This window comes from Piliocolobus tephrosceles, chromosome 15 (assembly GCF_002776525.5).
Source record: "Piliocolobus tephrosceles isolate RC106 chromosome 15, ASM277652v3, whole genome shotgun sequence".
In the NCBI taxonomy this organism is placed as follows: Eukaryota; Metazoa; Chordata; class Mammalia; order Primates; family Cercopithecidae; genus Piliocolobus; species Piliocolobus tephrosceles.
Genome location: NC_045448.1, coordinates 104,118,316 through 104,137,191, shown reverse-complemented (window position 1 = coordinate 104,137,191; position 18,876 = coordinate 104,118,316). Strand labels below are relative to the sequence as shown.

The window sequence follows — 18,876 nt, the reverse complement described above, 5'->3', positions numbered from 1 at the left end:
TGCATATGTTAATTAACTTGAATTTGCCATTTCTCAGTGTATACATGTTTCAAATCAACATATTGCACCTGATAAATTATACAAATTTTTGTTTGTCAATTGAAAACATAATTTTAAAGAAGAATGGATGAAGGCATAGGAGAAAAGGCATTCGAAATTGGAGTCTAAACTTCTTTTTTTAGGGAAGCAAACAAGCAACAAAATAGATTTCTGAGCTTAGTCCAACAAACATCTGCTTCCATCCTTGGGCTTATTCCTAGGTTGAACTTGACACTCAGGCTAACCTGAAAATATTTGTTTTAAAAGATGGGAGGGAGGCCGGGCACAGTGGCTCATGCCTGTAATCCCAGCACTTTGGGAGGCCAAGGCGGGCAGATCACGAGGTCAGGAGATCGAGACCATCCTGGCTAACACAGTGAAACTCTGTCTCTACTAAAAAATACAAAAAATTAGCTGGGTGTGGTGGCAGGTGCCTGTAGTCCCAGCTACGCGGGAGGCTGAGGCAGGAGAATTGCCTAGCCTAGGTGACAGAGCGAGACTCCACCTCAAAAAAAAAAAAAAAAAAAAAAGGTGGGAGGGAAAAGGGCAGGCTTCCCAGAGCCTGTCTACTAACCTGGCTTAATGTCTCTTTAATGTTTCTAAAACAAAGATGATGTAAAGTAATAGAGCAGAATAAATATTTTTAATTATTCACTGACTAATAGAGCATGCAATAGCTGGTAATTTCATCACAAGTTCTTCAAAACTTTAACATTCAAAGATTCATGAAAAAGCTTTTATTCTTTGGCTTCTTAAACTTCTTTAAGTACTACTTAAGCTATCATTATTAGATCAGCAAAGTTCGTTTTTTGTCATAAGAGAAATATTAAACCTTTCCAATCAAAACACAGAGATTAAAGTAGTGTAAAATGTACACAAAATGTTAACTCTTTCACCAATAGCATTGATTTGTTCATATGCATATTAGAATCCAACAGCTAACCAGGATCATTATGTGATCTTCCTATTTATGTTGCAATTTTAAATATTTTTTTCTTCACTTACAACTTTATAAAATTTGATTTTATTTATATATTTTTTCAATGCAGCCAGCATATTATTCAGCTAAATATCTATTAAGCATAATCAAAATTAGTGTTTCTCAGCTAAATTCAGTTGGAGATTTAGTCTTTTAAATCAGGTTGCTTTAGTATGAGGTGAGGATTGCTAAACGTAGGCTACAGTAATTTGAGGGAAACATACTTTGTCTACAGGTACCTGATCACAATAATCTTACTTTTATTTTTAAGAAAATCATATAAACTTCACATTGATTATCTCCAAAGCTAACAAATACAAATACCTTAATCAAGAGAGGTTCATTCTGACAAACTGCACTGGCATCCTGGAAAGCTTGCTCATAGTTCTTCATGATCAAATACAACTCTGCCCGCAGCAGCAATAATGAATTATCATCAGGAGCTGAAAGATAGGAGGAATACAAATCAATAAAAATGACCGCATTTAAAAACAAGTAATCTTCATGTCATTACATATATTAAAGTGTATATATACATATGTATAAAGTATAAAGACAAAATAAGAAAGAATTCCTCCCTCCAATCATAGAGTTTAGTTATTTAGTAAGTATATTTTTGACAGCTCCTCTCAGGAAAACAGGAAGAAGATTAACGAGACTTGAAAAAGCACCAAGAAAAACAGACTGCCATTGAGAATTCCTACACACACACACACAAGCTACATCATCTCCAATAATAAATTCTGCAACTGCTGAATCCTCTTACTGCTATAGCTAGGTATTTTTAGAAGAGATTTAAAATAATTTTTTATGAAAGTATGCAAGGAAATTCATGTTTAAGAAACAGAAGAGTAAAACATTTTTTTTTTCAGACATCGAGTCTCGCTCTGTCGCCCAGGCTGAAGTGCAATGGCGTGATCTCGGCTCACTGCAACCTCTGCCTCCTGGGTTCAAGCAGTTCTCCCGCCTCAGCCTCCCCAGTAGCTGGGATTACAGGTATGTGCCACCATGCTCGGCTAATTTTTGTATTTTTAGTAGAGATAGGGTTTCACCATGTTGGCCAGGCTGGTCTCAAACTCCTGACCTCAGGTGATCCACCCACCTCAGCCTCCCAAAGTGCTGGGATGAAGGCGTGAGCCACTGCGCCTGGCCCATAATTTGTTTTTCTACACAACTTAGTAGATGCTGATTTGTCCCCATAATTGTACTTAGAGTACATTCTCTTAAGGGGAGAAAGAAAAAAAAAAAAAAACTCCTTTCTCTGCATTCCTCAACAGCAGAGGTCCTGATAATGACTCACACGCTGCCACAGACTTAAGTCCAGCTACACAGAAGCCAAAACTGGCTCTCTCTTTGAACAGACTTGCAGTCTACGAAGTATTGACTTGGCAGAGCCCCATGGCAAAGGCAGGAAGCCAGACCTCAGAAAGGCAGAACCATCACAGCTTTCTTCCTTACTGTGGGGCCTGGCTCACTCTACCTATGCCCACCTACGATCCTTGTAGGCGGGCTACAGCTATGCATTTTAGTTCAACCACACATTTTCTCAGCTCCTAAGATGTGTTCTCATCCCTCTACCTAATGTACGTTTTCAGTTTCCTCCAAAATCTCAACTTTTATTCTTTTCAAACTACCCCCTTGGTCCTTTCCAAATGCTACTAGCCTCCTTTTAGTTGATGTAGGTAACTGAGCAAGCCTGCACCAAAGAACTGACGCATCAAGATATTACACCAAGACATGGGGAAAAGTAACTACTTATAAATGTGTCATCACCCCATATACGTCACATAGAAAAGGTATAACAAGAAAAAAGTAGAAGTGGAAAGAAACAGCAAGAGTTAAAGAATACAATTTGAATTATTAAAAGAGACATTGCTGGGTATGGATAACTGGCTAGAGCAGGTGGCAGAAACTTGTTTTCTGTAACAGGTCAGATAGTAAATATTTTAGGCTTTGCAGGCAAAGAGGCAAATGGAAAGATATTATATAGATACTTGTTTAACAAGAAGGAAAACAAATTTTCACAGATTTCTTATTGATGCAATTTAAAATATGGTAAGGATAATAATTTAAGTACTCTTTTGGAATACAGATAACTAATGAAAGAATGGAATTCTGGTTTGGGGAATAACATTTTTCTTAAGTTCCCAAGTTAGTGTTTCCTATCATCAAAACAACTGAAAATATTCATCTGTTAATTATGATCAAACATGAGATTTTATGTATTTCATCTTTGAAAATGCACATAGTAACTCTGAAATGCTGGCATCAATTCATATGATTTTAAATTGAGCATTTTAATTGCTGAGAAGACATTATAGAATTCTATGAGATTCTCCTCACGATATCTGACTTTTTAGCATGTCATTAGATTATTTCCAACTAAAAGATGGGTGAAAGTGCCTCATACACACAGTTAAATGCATTTTGAAATATACAATTCTCCTTTGGAGATTTTTGGAAATCTCCAAAAAAAAAATGTGCTCCTAGAAGTATAGTTTTTTAAGCTTGGGTTATATCTGCTGCAAATCTGTGTGAGAATGGAGATCTCGTATCCTGTTTCCACTTGGCTAAAGTTTCTTATTAGTCCAATCTGCCAATGGATTCTCTTGAATGTTTTAAACAAGAATGTCATGCGCAATTCGCTCTTTCTCATTCTAGTATTTATACATTGTACCTCCTATTTCCTCATACTCTCATATTGCAATAATAGTGATAGCATCTTCTCTTATTCTTGAATTTAAAACGTGTCTAATGTTTTAATACAAAATATGTTTGTTGTAATTTCTGAGAGAAAATATTTATCCAGTTAGGTGATTTCTCTCCTATTCCTAGTTTTCTGTAAGGACTTTATAAGAAGTAGGTGTTAATTTTATAGACTGCTTTCAGCATCTGAGAGATTACATATAGTCTATCTCCTTCAACCTGTTGTGGCGAATTACTCTGAAAGATTTGTCTAGTACTGAATTATCCTTATGGCCCTAATATAAGCTCTTCTTGGTCTTAACTCTTATTACACTGCTGGACTCAAACTACTAAGAAATTTAATTCGGATTTTGACATCTATATACATATGTAAGACTAGCCTATACATTTTTTTTTCTTGTGCAAGCTTTACCTGATTGTGGTGTCAAGATTATACTAACCTTATTAAATGAGATTAAAATCTTCCCACATTTTTCTATGATCTGAAATAAGATGGAAATCAGTCATTGAACGCTGTAAGGACTTGCTTGACCTTAGCACCTTTTCAGCAGAAGAGAATCTCTGAGGTGCATTACCATTTTTTTATAGGCTCATGTCAGCCTTTTACTTCTTCATGGATAAATTTTGATAATTTATATTTTACTTAAAATTGTCCTTTTTATATAAGTTTTAAAATCTTTTATAAATATCCTTTTATATTCGCAATTACGCTTCTTTATTCCTGATGGTATTTATGTCTTGCTTTTTCTTCAATACATTTGTCAAATATTTGTCCCTTAATGGTCTTGGTAATGAACCAGTGTCTGACCTGTTAACTAACTCAATTTTTTTCTGTTTTACTAATATCTTGTTCATTATTCCTCTAATTATACTATCTTTGTGTTAGCTTAATTAATCTTGATAAAGCTTCCAGTGTTAAAAATACATTTCATTTACATTTATTTTTAATCATTCTTTCTATATTTAAGTTTCTACTCACATTCTAAAGGGTGTTTTAACTGAAGTCCAAATTTCATAAAATTCACACCTCCCATCTACACCTGATCTTAGCCAAAAGGCCAAAAAACAAACACTTCTCATCTAGACACTGAATGAATCAAACTGTTTTCTTTGTTGACCTCCACCATTTGGTGATACATTTGTGAGGACAGCACTTCACAATTTAGTCTTTTAAAACACATAAAATAAATGCCTACACATTTTCTAAGGATTAAACCTTAGGCTTAACAAAACTAAAGGAATTCTCCAAGGATCACTCAAAAATAAGTAGAAGAGGAAGTGCAAATTTGAAGTCTTTGTGTAGACAAAACATATGGAAGAAAAATGTACATATGTACTTCCCAAGGAATTGATGCAAAATTTCAGTAGGTTCACCAATTAACCCCTCTATGGGGAAAAGTTGTAAGAGGGCAGCCTAAGACCCAGGCTTTGAGAGAAAAAGAAGAGATACCACATCTGTGTTTAGGGTTCACCAAAGGCTGTCCTCCAATTGTAACCCAGAGCCACTGTTGTACCAGGAGCTAGGGTTACTGCTATAAAATCTGTCAAATGTGTGCAGTGGTGAGAAATGGAGAATTACATGTTATTTTAAATGAGTTAAATGAGCCAGGCATGGTGGCTCATGCCTGTAATCCCAACACTTTGGGAGGCCGAGGTGGGCAGATCACTTGAGGTCACAAGTTTGAGACCAGCCTGGCCAACATGGCGAGACCCCATCTCTACTAAAAGTAAAAAATTAGTCAGTCATGGTGGCACGTGGCTGTAATTCCAGCTACTTGGGAGGCTGAAGCACAAGAATCACTTAAACCTGAGAGGTGGAGGTTGCAGTGAGCTAAGACTGTGAAACTGCACTCCAGCCTGGGTGACAGAGAGAGACCCAGTTTCAAATAAATAAACAAACACATAAAGCAATAAAAACTGGGCAGTGTTCCCTGTGAAAAGAAAGAATAAATGGCAATACTCCTCAAAGCCTATTTATTCAAATTGATGGGAGACTGTAATTACAGAGTCAAGCCCACAAACCTTAGGTGTGTCTCTTGAACTCTTACATATGTACCTGTGCCATCATCACGCCAGTCATCCCCAGGGCCTGACTGGGTTCCCTTGTGCACTATCTCACTTAGTGTGCCCCGGCTAAAGGTAACCACCATTCTCACCTCTGTCACTTTGGATTACTTTTTCCAGTTTTCTAACTTCTCTAAATGGATAATTATAAGTGGAATGTACTTTTTTGCATCTGACTTCTCACTAAATTATCATTCTGTGAGATTCATTAATATTGTTATATGTCTCAGTAATATTTTTAAATTAATCTTCCAATAAAATTTAAAAATTGCTGTCTAATATTACACTGTAGGATTGATTTATTTACTCATTCTACTAGTGACGAACAATTGAACTGCTCCCCAAATGTTTCTGGCATATATAAATAAAGCTGTAATGAATATTCCTGTATACATATTTTGATGGACATAAGCATTCATTTTTATCTAGGAATATACTCAAAAGTGTAAATGCCACATCAGAGGTTGTACGAGTTTTGCTCCAGCAGGTGCTACCAAACATATTTCTTAAGTTGTCACACAAACTTACGCTTCCACCAGTAATTTGAGAGTTCCAGTTGCTGCAAATAAAAACGAATTATTGCCAGTTCTTTTCATTTCAGCTACTCTGGTGGGGATGAACTAACTTATTTTCATTTTAATTTGCATTTGAGCACTAATTATGTTGTGCAGTCTTTCAGATGTTAATTGCTCAGTTGGAGATCTAGTTTTATAAAGCACCTGTTTAATTCTTTGTGTATTACGTAGTTTCAGCTAAAGTTGTTTCTATCAATGGTGTTAAGTGAGTACTTACTGTGTTTAGACAGATCGGCTTTTTCTTTTTGAATCATAGGCATTATTTATTCTGCATTAGAGGTCTCAGTAAGATATTTGTATACTCATCCCCTTCTCACTCTTTTGGGGGCCTCTGAGGAACAGAAGTTTTATGGTTATGCTTTTTGTGTCTTATTTAAGAAACAACTGCCTACCCCAAGTCCTTGAAAACGGTCTCCTATGACTCCCAGATACTTAATTGTAATTTTGTTATATGATGTGAGATAGGTATCCAAGATTTTTTTTTCCATATAGAAAAGCAACTGACTCTTTTCTCCCCATTGAATTCCATTAGCATCTTTGTAGTAAATCAAGAAACTGTATATGTAAGAGTCAGTTTCAATGTGTCTATTTTTAAGCCAATACAATGCTGTCCTAATGACTGCAGCATTATAGTAAGTATTGGTATCTGCCGGTGTAAATCCTCCAGCTTGGTTGTTTTTCTTCATTGTTGCCTTGGCCATTCATCAATTTCCACCAAAAACATTGGCTAGGATTTTCTCTGAGATTGCACTGAATTTACCATTCAATCAGCAGAGAACTCACGTCTTGTCAATACTGAGTTTTGCAATCCATGAAGAAAATGATCTATCCATCCATTTAAGTCTGCTTTAATTTCTCTCAGAAATGTTTCATGTTTTCAGTGTATTGAAATGAAATTTTCAGTGTAGAGGTATTAAACATCTTTCAGACATTTCAGGTTTTATTCCAAGGAATCTGTTTATATAAATTGCTTAAAAATTGTTTTCCTATTTGCTTTTTTCTAAGTATATAGCTAACTTTGATACCTCTATATTGACCTTGTAGGCAGCAATCTGGATAAATCATTTATAATTTCTAACAGTTCATACATTCTTCTGGAGTTTCTACGTACGCCAGGTCATCTACAAATAATGACAGTTTTTTGTTTATCTTTTATTTTTCCAATCTTAATACATAGCTATCTAGAATCTCCAGTGAAATGCTGAGTGGCAGTGAGAATAGAATATTGTTACCTTCTCATTCAATGGGAAAACATTATTTCATCATTAATTATGATAGCTGCTATCTCATTTTTGTAGACTTTTAACAAATTAAGAAAGTTCCCTTTTATTCGTAGTTTTCTGAGAGATGCTAACATGTATCATATCTTTTTTTTCTGTAAAGATGGTGAATTACATTGCTTGATTTTCCAGGATTAAACAAAACTTAACCTGCTTGATAGTGATGTGACATTCTTTAAGGATATCAATGGATTCAGTTTGCTAATATTTTGTTTAGGATTTTTGCAACTATATTCATAAGAAATATTGGGCTGTATTTTTCCTGTCTTGTTACTGATTTTGGCTCCTTTATTTCCTTCTCTGTACTCTCTTTGGATTCTATTTGCTTTTCTTTTTCTAGCATCTTGAAATTGAAGCCTAGAGATCACTGACTATTAGCTGTTCTTTTGTAGTATGGGCACTTAAAACAGGAAGTTTCCCTCTAAGCACTGTTGCACTGCATCCCACAGTGTTTGATATTTGTATCTTCATTATCATTCAGGTAAATTAGAAAAATTTTCTGGCCGGGCGTAGTGGCTCACAACTGTAATCCCAGCACTTTGGAAGGCTGAGGCAGGTGGATCACAAGATCACGAGATCGAGACCATCCTGGCTAACACAGTGAAACCCCATCTCTACTAAAAATACAAAAAATTAGCCAGGCATGGTGGTGGGTACCTGTAGTCCCTGCTACTGGGGAGGCTGAGGCAGAAGAATGGCGTGAATCTGGGAGGCAGAGCTTGCAGTGAGCTGAGATTGCACCACTGCACTCCAGCCTAGGCGACAGAGCGAGACTCCATCTCAAAAGAAAAAAAAAGAAAATTTTCTAATAATTATTAGAAATTCTAATAATTATAATAATTACTAGAAAATTAGAAAATCTTCTACTTTACATTGTGATTCATTTTACCCATTATATAAAAATATATTGCTTAATTTCAAAATATTTGAAGATATTCTGTTTACCTGCTATTTAATTTTAGTTTAAGTCCACAGTGTTTAAAGAAGATATACAGTCTGATTTTAATCTTTTAATATTTATTATAACTTCATGGCCTAATCCAGGAGTTGGCAAACGCAACCACAGGCAAACTCCAACGCTCTACCTATGGTCATGGGAGCCTAAATGGCTGTGTTTTTGCGGTAGTTGTAGACACATATTAATTAAATCAAAGTGCTGAAGTATTTTGTACCTACATCCTTACCTATTTTTCAATCCTTACTTTATCAGTTACTGAAAGTTTTGTTCAAAATATCCAGTGATTTCCCCTTTCACTTTTGTCTCCTTTTGTTCTCTCAGCATGTGTGTGTGTACACTTGTTGTTAGGTGCATAACAATTTAGGAATATTAGGATACATTATTTATTTCTGTTGAACTGACCCATTCCTCATAAATGTCTTTATTTCTTCTAATATTCCTTGCCTTAAAGAATACTTTATCTCATAGTCATTTTGCCATATCAGGCTTTTTTTTTTTTTGTCAGTCTCTGTTGCCATCCTACTAATTTTAACCTTCTTTGTGTTCTTACACCTAAAGTTTACCTCGTGTGTAAACAGCATGTAACTATAATTCACTTAATCCAGTCTGCCAACATTTAGTTTTTAAATGGAAAATTCAGGTCTTCACATTTAATGTAAATTAAATCCCCATTTTTCTATTTCTTTTCTAGTTATCCCACTTATTCTCTGCTGCTCTATTCTTCCTTCCCATTTTCTTTCAGATTAATCAAGTATTATTTTACTATTTCACTACAGCTTTTTAATTTTACCTTCCTATTGGTGGTTATTCAAGAGAGCAGAATATGCAAACCTGATTTAGCAGTCTACTTTAAATTAGTACTTTTACTACCTCCAAAACAGTGTACAAACCATACAATTCAACTGTATTTACCCATTCTGGCTTTGTACTATTGCCATATCCTTCACTTTTATGTATGTTACAAATACCACATCATTATTGTTATTTGAAATAGTCAATATTGTCTTACATTGTTACACCTTCTAGCACTCTTTACTCTGTGCATTAGTTCTATGCATCCATATGGATACTTTTCCTTTAGCCAGAAGACTTCCCCTCAGTATATCATGAAATGTAATTCTGATGGCAATAAAATACTTTAGCTTGAGTTACTTCTTTGGTTTAAAGAACCTTGATTTTGTCTTCATTTGTGAAAAATATTTTCAGCTGGGTAATGAATTCCAGCTAGGTTTTGTTTTTTGTTTCAGCACTTTAAAGACGTTATTCCATTATCTTCTAGCTTTAATAATTTTGTCTAAAAGTCAACTGTCAGTCTTCTATGATTCCTTCGAAGGAACTCTATGATTCCTTCGAAGGAACTATGTCCTGTCTTCTCTAACTGCATTTAAATTCTCTTTATCTTTGGTTTTCAGGAACTTATGTTTGTGTGTGCACTTGTGTCCACCCTGTTGGGCTTAGTGAACTTTTTGATTCAGTGATTTAGTTTCTCATCAGATTGGGAAAATTCTCAATTACTTTTTTCTTTAAATATTTCTCTTGCCTTTCCCCTCTCTCTTCTTCCAGGATTCCAATTTCCTAGATGTTGGAACTTCTGTCTGCGTCTCACGTAACTCTCACACTCTCTTGTATTCTTCTTCTGTGATTCAGTTTGGATATTTTCTGTTGACTTGCTTCTGAGTTTTCTCATTCAGACTTCTGATGTGTGCCATCTGGTTGGTAACAAATCTAATTAATTCTCAACTTCAGATATTGTATTTTGAATTTCCAGAATACTCACTTGGTTCTTTTTTATAGACAACTGTCTTCTGAATGCTTTATATTTTCATACATTTATTTACCTCTTACATACGTACTAGTTATTTTAAATTCTACTCATAACTTATTGGCCAAAAGTAGTCAACATGGCTCCACCTAATCACAGGAGGACCAGGAAGTGCAATCCTACCTTGTTTGGGGAAGGTATAGAGATAGACCAGTACTAATGACTACCACACTTAGCTAAGGTCACATAATAAATAAGTGTCAGAAGTCAGGTGTGGTGGCTTATGCCTATAATCCTGGCACTTTGGGAGGCTGAAGTGGGCAGATCACTTGAGGACAGGAGTTGGAGATCAGCCTGGACAACACAGTGAAACATGTCTCTACTAAAAACACACAAAAAAACACGATGCATGGTGGTGCAAGCCTGTAATCCCAGTTACCTGAGAGGCTGAGGCACGAGAATCACTCTTGACCCCAGGAGGCAGAGGTTGCAGTGAGCCAAGATCATATCACTGCAGTCCAGCCTGTGTGACAGAGCGAGACCTTATCTCAAAGAAAAAGAAAAAACAAGGCCTGATATCCCAGCACTTTGGGAGGCTGAGAAGGGCAGATCACAAGGTCAGGAGATCGAGACCATCATAGCCAACATGGTGAAACCCCATCTTTACTAAAAATACAAAAATTAGCTGGGTGTGGTGCTGCGTGCCGGTAATCCCAGCTGCTAGGGAGGCTGAGGCAGGAGAATTGCTTGAACCAGGGAGGTGGAGGTTGTACAGCCGTGCCACTACACTCCAGCCTGGTGACAGAGCAAAACTCCATCTAAAAATAAAAAAAAAAAAAGTCAGAGCTTGGATCTAAACACAGGTATTTCTGATTCCAAACATCTGTGAATTTTTTTTTTTTTTTTTTTTTTTTTTTTGAGATGGAGTCTCGCTCTATTGCCCAGGCTGGAGTGCAGTGGCCGGATCTCAACTCACTGCAAGCTCCGCCTCCCGGGTTTACGCCATTCTCCTGCCTCAGCCTCCCGAGTAGCTGGGACTACAGGCGCCCGCCACCTCGCCCGGCTAGTTTTTTGTATTTTTTAGTAGAGATGGGGTTTCACGGTGTTAGCCAGGATGGTCTCAATCTCCTGACCTCGTGATCCACCCGTCTCGGCCTCCCAAAGTGCTGGGATTACAGACTTGAGCCACCGCGCCCGGCCATTTTTTTTTTTTTTTTTACTATATCAAAACCTCTTTAAAAGGGCTAATTTATTTGGAAATTAAATGTTTTCATAAAATTTTAAGGTAATCTTTGAATAGAAAAATGAATACATTCTATATAAGTTCTCATACGAATTTACTGAAATAGTCTATTTTAAAAACCTTTAAACTAGGTCTAATACATACATAGAAAAGCTAAAAATATAAGTATATAGTACAATGAACTGTTGCAAAGTGAACACACTTGTGTATCCATCCCCTAAACCAAGAAACATAACATCACCACTATCCCACAGATCCCTCTCATACTTCCTCACAATCACTATTCCCTTTTCATCCACCCAAGGTAAACACTGTCCTTACTTCTAACATCCTACAGTAATTTTGTCTGTTTGGACTTACAGATAAATAGGATCATATAGTAAAAATGCTTGAGTCTGACTTCTTCCACTTAACATTATGTTTGCGAGATTTGTCCACATTGTAGTTTGTAACTGTAGTTGATTTATTTTCTTTCTGTATAGTATGCTATGAAAACATAATCATATATTCACCCCTTCTGCTCTTACTGGACATTTGGGTTGTGTGCACTTTTGGGGTGTCTCTAACAATGACATACACTCTTGTACCTACTTGCACATTCTTTTGGGGACACATATGCATATACCTCTTTGAAACTATTTGGCCAACGACAGGGTTAGCATCTGCAGATACTACCAAATATTTTTCAGGGGTATAATTTGCAGTCCCTTCAGCAGCATATAAATATCACAGTTTTCATTTTTCTACATCTTTTCCAACATCTAAATATAGATGAAGTATTTCCAGTGAAAATTTGGTGTTGGAATTGGGTAGTGCAGTAAATGCAAAATATATAATGAATTTCAAAGGCTTAGTTTTAAAAAGTAAAATCTCAATTATTTTTTAAAATTGAAGGCATGTTGAAATAATATTTCGAATGCATAGGGTTAAAAATTGCTAAAATAAATTTCACCTGCTTTTTTCACCCTTTCAATGTAACTACAAGCAAATTCCAAATATGTGTGGCTTACACAGCAGTTCTATTGGGTAGTGCTGCTCTAACACCAACAATACCTAAATTAGTAGAAAACTAAAAAATATGCCTTAAAGTATGGCTATGTTGGTTGCAAAAACTACAGAACACTTGTTAGAAAAGCTGAGTTAAGTGCTCTATTCCAGCAGAGAATATCCCAATTTAGATACAGATATTGAGCACTTGTTCAATTATTGGATTTTTTTTTTTTTTTTTTGCAAGACAAAGTTGGATGCTAGTCACTTTATAATTTGTGCTTTCTAAAAGGGAAAACCTTAACCCTAAGTTTAAAATAACATGCGTACTGACTGTAGCATGCTAGAACATTCTTTTAGTAACAAGAGATTCAACAAGTCTTCTCGGCTAATGCTTTAAATCACATACACCCTATTATAAAACCAGTGAAACCAGAAAGCAAACCGTCCTCCTCACGCTGCCCCAAACAACGCCAACAGAGCGCATACTCATATGTCAAAGCCAAAACGATGACAGAAGTTTGGTCTTCCTTTCAGCTAAGCAGTGTTAACAGGTGGTGGCTGGGTGACGGCAGGAGAGTGCCTATTGCTGGCCTTAGGCCTCAGATAAATCAGGGAATGACTGAATGAATAATTAAAAACTACACACACTAGTCAGTGTAACTATCTTTTAAGTTAAATACGCCATGACATCTAATGATCGCCTCTGAGACAGAGAGCAGGCTAGAGCAGGAGTGTGACGTGATGACAGCAGAGTGGAGGGGGTTCCTTCCTGGCTATATTAGCTGAAACCCAAAGCAAATCCTGCCCCAGTACAAGGCACCCCTTTCCGCGCCTCTAGTGTGTCAGTTATGTGCATTTTCCCTCAGGATGAGCAAAAATATTTCGTCATCCTCCCCACTCCTCAACGACGCAGAAGGTGCCAAAAGGCAATTACAGGACCTTACAGAGCTGCTCCGGGGGCCGCGGGAAACTTACCAGCACCCTGGAAAAGACAAAACCAGTGGGGTGCAGGTGGCCTCTCCTGGCTACAGGGTGTGTCCGCCCCCACCTTTCACCTTCCCATGGTTAGGAAGCAAAGTGACCCCTAAGCCTGGACAATGCATTCGAAAGCCCAAAACCTGTCGGGCCCACCGGTCAGCTCCCCACCCCGCTGCTGGGCCCGACAGGTGTAGGGGAGGCGGACCCTCCCCGTAGCCCACTCACCGAGATCCAGCGCCTGGTCGCACCTGAGCAGCGCGGCCTCGGGCTGCTGCTGGCGCTGCAGGCTACGCGCCTGGCCCGCCAACCTGCGCAGCCGGCACTCGGCCGGGAAGCACTTCTCCAGCAGGCCGTTCAGCACCACGTTCACGCGTCGCGCCTGCGGCCGCGCGGGCCCCGGCTCCACGCAGCGCTTGCAGACTGTGAGCCCGCAGGGCAGCGTCACCGGCTTGTGCAGCAACCGCCGGCAGCGCGGGCAGCCGAGCAGGTCGCGGGGCGCGCGGGGCGCCGGGGCTGGCCCTCCCTCGCCCGGCGCCTCGGGCTCGCCGCCCGGGTTCTCCGCGGACAGCGGCCGCTCGCGCAGGCCCACGGCGCGCACCAGGCCGCCCGCCAGCTCCTCCAGCTCCTCTGGCCGCAGCGCCCCGAGCCGCGCGGCGCCGCGGAACGCGCCCAGGGCCTCCGGGAGGCGGCCGGCGCGGGCCAGTGCGTCCCCCAGCCTCAGGCACAGGCCGCGGTCCGGCTGCGCCAGCCCGGCTAGCATGGAGCGGAAGAGCTCGGCTGCCATCTCGTACTCGCCCGCGCGGAAGGCCTCGTCGCCCTCCTCTAAGCGCTGGGCGATCGGCTCCGCGCGATCGCAGCCGGGACACTGGGGCGGCGGCGGCGGCGGGACCGGCTCGGGGCTCATCACCGCGGGCCTGCGACGACGCGGGTCCGGAGCGAAGGCGCGGAGCAGGGAGGATGCGCTGCTGCTGGGAACTGGTCTGCGGGAACGCGGTCTCAGCCTTCGCCAGCAGCCACGCGCGGCTGGGGGCTGCGCGCTGCGAGCGGCTGAGACCGCGGGCGGGGGCGGGCGCCTGGCTCGGGCAGCGTCCTCAGCGCGGCGTGGGCGGCGAGCCCCGCAGGGCTGCAACCGTTCCGGGGCGGGGGCCGGGACAGGCCCCCGGGCGCAACCGGAGCCCCTGCCCACGCGCGGCGGCCTCCCAGTCCCGCGGGCTTAGGTAACTCAGGTCGCTGCGGGAACGCGGTGACCGCGCTCCAGGTCCGCGTCTTCTGCGCTGCTTCCCCCACACCCTCGCCTGGGGGCCCCTGCGCGACTGCGCGCGCGTCCCCTGCCCGCCGCCTCCCTACAGAGATGCCTGGGCCCTGAGAGTTAAGGTGGCCTTGGCCGAGGGCTGCTGGCGCGCCGGCTCCGCGGCACCTGCTCTTCCCCAGAGGCCTGGTCGCCCCCACAACCTGTGGCTCTGCTTCAGCGCGAACCCAGGAAAAGTCACCAAACGCATCACGCATCTCTAGCTTCGACTTAGGAAATTGTCCTAAATGACTGGGGAGGCTGAAGTGGGCACCCCGAGGCCCCGCCTCAGAGAGCTTCTGTTAACCAAACTCTAGGCTGAGGCCTTTGAGAACTCATTTTAAAAGAGAACGTGGAGGGCCAAGAAAACCAGATGCCAGGAGGAGGGAGGGATTTGAGAAATGGACAATTGTATTATGCCCTTGATTAGGAAGCAGAAATAGAATTAGAATAGAAATAGAAAGTGCACCCTAACATGGAGTACTGCAGACGTTAAGTTGCTGGGGAGAGGGAGTTAAACGCTCCGTTGGTGTACAAGCAAGGATTAAATTAAAATCCTCCGTGCGCATTAACTGGGTTCAGAATTTCTCCTATAGAGCCTATATATTTCTCCTTATATTTCTCCTGTATAGCCTGCTCCCTTCTTCCTGTTGTCACAGTATGTTTTATCCTGTGTATTTGAATACAATAAAATGCATTACGATATTTTAGAATTCATACTACTGTTCATATTTCAAGAAGAAATTTTTTTTAAAGATTACAGAGGTTTTTCTACATCTAAAACTGCTTGCTAAAGAAAATATAAAATACCTCTACCACATCTGGCTTTGCGAAAGGAGAAATGCCTCATTAAGTGAGAGAACATTTTAGACCAGTTCCTAAAAGGGAAAAAGAGGCAACTTTTGGCCAGCCCTCTAGTTCTACAATAAACAAATGCAGAGTACCCCCTTCCCTTTCCATGAAGGATTTCCCCCAGCTGTCTACTTAATTTAATTGATAACAGTCTACTGTTTGGGTCTCTTTTTCATTACTGGATTATTTCAAATTCACTTTTTCAATCACTGTTTGCATTTTTATCTGCTTTCTTTATAAAATAACAATTCACTTACATTTGAAGGTGATCTATCCATCAAATTCACAACAATCAGGAAGCAATGGGGAAAAGGCTTCAGAGCACAGACCATACAGTAAAGATTATGAAACCTTATGATCTCAGATCCTATTGTTCTTATTTTAGTCAAATTTCTAGCAAGAGAACAGAAAGAAGGTATGCCTGCTGGAGGTATGCCTGCTGAGAGCAAGAAATGTTTAAAGCAAAAATATTAGTGTGTTGTGAAGTTTATAACATGTAGAAATAAAATGTATTACAAAAATAACACAAAGGCAGGTAGAGGAGAAATGGCAGGATACTGTTGTAAGGTTCTAATGCTATATGTGAAATGGTATAATGTCACCTTAAGAAAGACTGTAATGAGCTGAGGATGTGTACTCTAAACCCGAAAGCAACCTCCTAAATAACACAAAGAGCTATAGTTTAAAAACTTATAGAGATGAAATGAAATTGTTAAAAAAAAAAAAAAAACTCTATTAATCCAAAAGAAGGCATAAAAAGAGAGGAAGGAAACAATTAGATAGAACAAATAGCAAGATGGCAGGTTTAAACTTAACTAGATCGGTTAATGTTCACTAAATATTGTCTAAATACCATAATTAAAAGGCAAAGATTGTCAAAAGGAAGGCCCAGATATATGCTGCCTACCGGAGGAAAAAAAAAAAAAACCCCTTTATACAAATAAGGTAAAGGTAAAAGGATGGAAAAAGATGTTCTAGTTAACTCTAACCAAAATAAATCTAGAGTGACTATATTGATATCTGACAAAGTCGATTACATACTCAAGAACATTGCTAGGAGAAAGGATGGTCATTTCATAATGATAAAGGTGTTAGTTGGTCAAGAGGACAGCAGTCCTAACCATGTGTGTTCCCAATAACAGAGCTTTAAAATATTTGAAGCAAAAACTGATAGAACTGTAAGGTGAAATAGGTAAATTAATCATTATAGTTGGATATTTAAATATCCCTTTTTCACCATTAAAAAGAACAAGATCATGTCCTTTGTAAGGATATGGATGGAGCTGGAAGCCATTATCCTCAGCAAACTAACACAGGAACAGAAAACCAGACACCACATGTTCTCACTTACACCGAGGCGGGCGGATCACGAGGTCAGGAGATCGAGACCATCCTGGCTAACATGGTGAAACCCCGTCTCTACTAAAAAATACAAAAAAACTAGCCGGGCGAGGTGGGGGGCGCCTATAGTCCCAGCTACTCGGGAGGCTGAGGCAGGAGAATGGCGTAAACCCGGGTGGTGGAGCTTGCAGTGAGCTGAGATCCGGCCACTGCACTCCAGCTCGGGCCACAGTGCAAGACTCCGTCTCAAAAAAAAAACAAAAAAACAAAAAAACAAAAGTAGGAACTGAACACTGAGAACATATGGACACAGGGAGGAGAACAACACACACTGGGGCCTATCAGGGTGGGATCGGGGGAGGGAGAGCACGAGGAAAAAATAGCTAATTTATTCTGGGCTTAAAACCTAGGTGATGGGTTGATAGGTGCAGTAAACCACCATGGCACACGTTTACCTATGTAACAAACCTGCACATCCTGCACAGGTACCCCAGAACTTAAAAATAAAACACCCCTCTTTCAACAATGAATACAAGTATACTGAAAATCAGTAAGAATATAGAAGACTTGAGCAATTCTACAAACCAACTGAATCTGATTGATATTTATAGAACACTTCTCCAACAATAGCAGAATACTCATTCTTTTCAAGTGCATATGAGACATTTACCAATATAGAACATCTTAGAGCCATAAAACAAATCTCAATTTAAAAGTATTCCTTCTAGGACACTGATAAATCAATACATTGGATCCAATTGAGAACTTCTCCTGTTTAAAAGACACTGCTAAGACATGCTGCACACTAGGAGAAAATATTTGCAGATCACATAGCTGATAAAATATGAACCAAAAATACATAAAGAACTCTAAGAACTCAATAAGAAAATGCAGAACTGGATTGAAAAGTGAGTGGAAGATTTGAACAGTTATTTCATTACAGAAGATATATTGATGGCAAAGAAGCACATGAAAATATGCTCAGCATTATGAGTCACTGGGTAAATGCAAATGAAACCCCAGGCAGCTAGTACTGTGCACCTAGTAGAATGTCTGTGATTAAAAAGGCTGACCATGCTGAGTGCTGGCAAACACAGGGGGCGTGCAGAACTCTCACACACCGCCAGTGGGAATGTACCATGGTACAGCCACTTTGGACTACAGTTTGGCAGTTTCTTAAAATGTTAACGGTATACTTATCATATTAACCACCCATTCCACTTCTAGGTATTTATCCAAAAGAAATAAAAGCATATGTCCATTCAAACACTTCTACATGAGTCTTCATAGCAGCTTTACTTGTAACAGCCCCAAGCTAGAAATAATTCAAATGTCTATCATCGGGTGAATGAACAAATTATGATTTATCTACACAATTGAAAACTATTCAGAAATAAAAAGGAATGAACTATTAATGTATCAAACAACATGTATGAAATCTAAAATAATTATGCTGAGCAAAACAATACAGCAAGGTAGAGCACATATGTATAAATCATTCTATTTATACAAAAATCTTAGGCTGGGTGCGCTGGTGCACGCCTGTAATCCCAGCACTTTGAGAGGCCAAAGCAGGCAGATTGCTTGAGCCCAGGAGTTCGAGACCAGCCTGGGCAACATGGTGAAACCCCTTCTCTACTAAAAATACAAAAAATTAGCCAGGCATGATGGGGCATGCCTGTAGTCTCAGCTACTCAGGAGGCTGAGGTGGGAGGATCGCCTGAACCTGGGAGGTCAAGGCTGCAATGAGCCATGATTGCCATGATTGCACCACTGCAGCCTGGGCGACAGAAGTGAGACCCTGTCTCAAAAAAAAAAAAA

The 18,876-nt window shown here is 39.9% G+C and overlaps 1 protein-coding gene across 1 annotated transcript in view; it reads right to left on the bottom strand.

Annotated features, from left to right (window-relative positions):
- The window catches only part of LONRF2 (LON peptidase N-terminal domain and ring finger 2), a 39,574-nt gene extending 25,096 nt beyond the window's left edge, over positions 1 to 14,478 (bottom strand). Inside the window, exons 1-2 of the mRNA XM_023211384.3 lie at positions 13,800 to 14,478; positions 1,343 to 1,461 (exon numbers count right to left, since the gene is read on the bottom strand). Of these exons, the coding sequence (XP_023067152.1) occupies positions 1,343 to 1,461; positions 13,800 to 14,478 (798 nt within the window). The remainder of the gene's footprint in view (positions 1 to 1,342; positions 1,462 to 13,799) is intronic.
- Between the last annotated feature and the right edge of the window lie 4,398 nt (positions 14,479 to 18,876).